The sequence below is a fragment of the Exophiala oligosperma genome (genome assembly GCF_000835515.1).
Source record: "Exophiala oligosperma strain CBS 72588 unplaced genomic scaffold supercont1.8, whole genome shotgun sequence".
NCBI classification, from domain to species: Eukaryota; Fungi; Ascomycota; class Eurotiomycetes; order Chaetothyriales; family Herpotrichiellaceae; genus Exophiala; species Exophiala oligosperma.
Window position 1 is genome coordinate 797,493 of NW_015622825.1, and position 3,453 is coordinate 800,945.

General features: G+C 50.0%; 1 protein-coding gene across 1 annotated transcript; it reads left to right on the forward strand.

Moving 5' to 3' along the window:
• Window positions 1-956: 956 nt before the first annotated feature.
• On the forward strand, window positions 957-2,677 carry PV06_08266 (uncharacterized protein; the record flags this gene model as incomplete). The annotated part of the gene is made up of 1 exon (XM_016409582.1): window positions 957-2,677. The coding sequence occupies one exon, from the start codon at window positions 957-959 to the stop codon at window positions 2,574-2,576; it is 1,620 nt and encodes a 539-aa protein (XP_016259890.1). The 3' UTR covers window positions 2,577-2,677.
• Window positions 2,678-3,453: the final 776 nt, after the last annotated feature.

The following is a 3,453-nucleotide window of genomic DNA, read 5'->3' on the forward strand; positions in this document are numbered from 1 at the left end:
ATTTTCTTCAGGGGATATTTATCTTTGCGATCAAATTAGGGTATGGATGTTATGTCTCTGTCAATGAAGGACGTCCGTATTCTCGTGATTGAGATCGGTGATGGCGCTGTAAATAGAATGTAGGCAGACAGTAGGGGTTGCGAGGAGGGCACGTCGTAGAAGTAGGCGTACTATGGTAGATCTTCGCAACTCGGGCTTTTTCAAGAGTAATGTTTGAAGGCCCAGGGGGTATAAGATCATCCTAGACTTAGGACCCAAAGGTGCTACCTAGAGATGTCTCGTAAAATCTATATTTCCTTGATTCACAGTATGCTCAGCCGTATGATCTCACATATACGGACGTGAAAATGGATATTAAATTGATCGACGTAGATCAGTAAATGTTCTTCAATGTGTTTCTTGTTTGAACTCTTAAGCGCCCCATTCTTGAGGTAAACTCTATAGTTCTCAGCAACAGCGTACCCTGCCATATTTCGTCCGGAAGCGGCTGAACACGGAGTATGCAGATAAGCGGCTGACTAGGCCAGCAGGGGACCAATGAGTGATGAAGGACTGCCGACCTAGCACCAAAATATTTGCGAGGAGCACCCAAGTCTTCCCTGGCCAATGAACAGGGCCGTCACGATGAAAAATTCTACATTGCTATATTTGTTCAGCGCAGTATCGAAAGCAGCCTTGACGGGCCCGGTCCAAGCACTCGACAAACTTGCTTGATTGGGAATAGCGCTTGTAGTTCTTGTCATTAAACGCCCGGCTGTAATCAATCTCTAATATCACAATTTCTGCTCGAGGAGCTGGGCGTATGCACTCAACTTCTCCACTCTGATCGGACCTTTTTGCTGCTTGAAGCTAAAAGTGGTGGGTTTATACTTATGTGGACGCTCGCTCCCAACTGGCCTGTCCGCAACAACTTGTACCGCAATCGCCGTATGCACCAAGAAACATGACAATCACTCATGTCGCCAGCTCTGAAAGGTAAGTTCGGCTCGCCCGTATACTTTTCAAGTCATATGCTGAATCTGCCGGGAGACTGTCGTACCTGCAATCGCCGACGCATTCGCTGCGACAGAACCATCCCGGCCTGCTGGAAATGTGTCTCGCGAAGGCTGTCATGCCCTGGTTACGAGAAACAGCTGAAGTGGGTGTGTGGCGCGGTCAGTAAAGGGCCATATCGAAGATATTATCGGCCCGAGGAGGCAGATGTAAATCTTGGAGAGGCCAGTGGCGATCAACACGTTGAGGACCAAAGGCAGGCAAGAAGGATCACGGAGTGGATGACACATGATCCTTCGAGCACTCCCTGGACTGAGGTCTACCCATTGGCGTTATTTCGAACGTCTCTGGTAGAGGCTCAGCTGAGCCAACCTGAAGTGGCCACTCTTCTGAATCACTTCACCGAAGTTGTTGCCAATCAGCTGGTCTGGTATGATGACGATGCCAATCCGTGGCGGAAATTGATTGTGCCACTTGCCTTGGACTCGCCGACACTACTCACGACCATTCTTGCTATTGCATGCGGTAACATTGTGTCGAGAATGCGAAGCGACCACCACCACACAGGCAGTTTTTTTCGGTCAACGCAGCTCCACCGTGAGAAAGCTTTAAGGCTGTTGTCGAAAGACTTTCAAACTATGAGTAATCTCATATCAACCGAATCATGGATGCCTTCCCATTCGCACTGGGGAAAAGCTACACTAGCAAGCGTCATCATTCTCTCCTATTTGGAGATTCACTTTCCAACATCGGGTGTGTGGCGATTGCACCTAGAGGCAGCGCGACAAGTGATCCAAGCAATCCAAAAGCCTTCAATTTCTGACCGAACGACAACCTTTTTGGCTGAAGAGCTCTTTGCTACAACCACTTGGGCACTACTGACAGACTATGATGCCGATACGTCTGTCAGCGATCAAGATCTTCACATATCGCTTGACAAGGATGGTCCCCAACCTCGACAGCCGGAGGAGATGGTTACCATGCCGTGTCAGGATTCTGGATTTGCGGGCTTCTGCCTCGTCATACGGCAAATTACTCAAACAGAGCGATTATTCCAGCAATCAAGAATTCACGGGGTGCCGTACATAGACACCGAGACCAGGTTGGTGCAAATAGGCCGCATGCTCTCAGAAGCTCGGCGCTGTGCACTCGGGTCGGTAAGGCTGGAACACCTTCGCCGTTCAAAATCTGAACACCTTGATGCCAGCAATTTGATTGATGCCCTTTACCACTCTACTTCAGTGTACAAATTCCGGGCACTGCAATTCACATCAAACGAGGGAAGCACCGTGGTCTCTCACCGGGATCAGTTGTTCAAGTCTCTACAAACGTTTCATGACCCTGAGTCATTCGCCCAAGACCAAACATGGCCTCTATTCGTGGCTGGGACGGAGAGTAAGGGCGATGTAACCAGGCAGCGATGGATCAGGGACCGATTCCAGCTCATTATGAGTTGTAGTTGTGAGCTTGATCGACCCAGGGTAATGAGGTTTCTCGAATCATATTGGCTTCAGACTGACTCAGAAAATTGGGTCGACTATGGACGTCGGCAGGCAAATCAAGACAGGTTTCTGATCCTCTGATATGCAGTCAAGTTCTCTGAACCATTTGACAAAAATTTCTAACAAAATTGACATCTCACGTCTGACCACGACCGTAAAGCCTTCCTGCTGATAAGCTTCAGGTGCCTAACAATCACGAAATGCCGACAAGACACAATATTGATCACTTTCATCATCGAGAAGGAAGTCTTCGCCGCCGTTGAGCTTGAACAACCCTCCCTCCCGCGGAGGCGGCCAAGTCCAACGCCGTCATGCCTGCGAGAAAGTCGAACACTCTCACAGTCGCACTGTCTCGTCATCATCCACCCCGAATAAAACCTGCATGGGATCCTTGTATCTGTAGAAGCCAACCGCAGGAGGACTGATGCCATAGCCCAGGAGACGCTGGACTTGTGGGGATAATCTTCTCGCCACGGGAGGAGGAACGGCGAGCCAGTGATTTTCCTCGGGACGCATGAACCCTTTGCACATGAACAGACCGACGACTTCACGAATCTCATCCCTGGCAATCATATCGGTTCAGCTGCTGATTTTGGACGACGTGCAGATGTGGGTCTCACTCACTTGGTCTTGTTGGCACCACCCGCATGGAAGACATTTCCTCCAAAGATTAGGGCATCACCGGCCTCCAATTCCACCGGGATGGCTTCCTCGTTCTTGGGTGCACGTTCAGAGTCCCAAAGATGAGATCGTGGGATGACCAACGTCGCCCCGTTCTCCGCCGTGGTCTTTGTCAAGGCAACGAGGAGGCCGACCATGCACGAATCGAGACCTGGGGGAAGATGATAGTCACTACCGCCGGGGAAGAAAACCAATTAGCACACTGTTTGAAAATCTTGCAAGATCGGCTGATTCCGAAAGGCCTACCTATCATCACGATGGAGATCCTGTTGTCGCG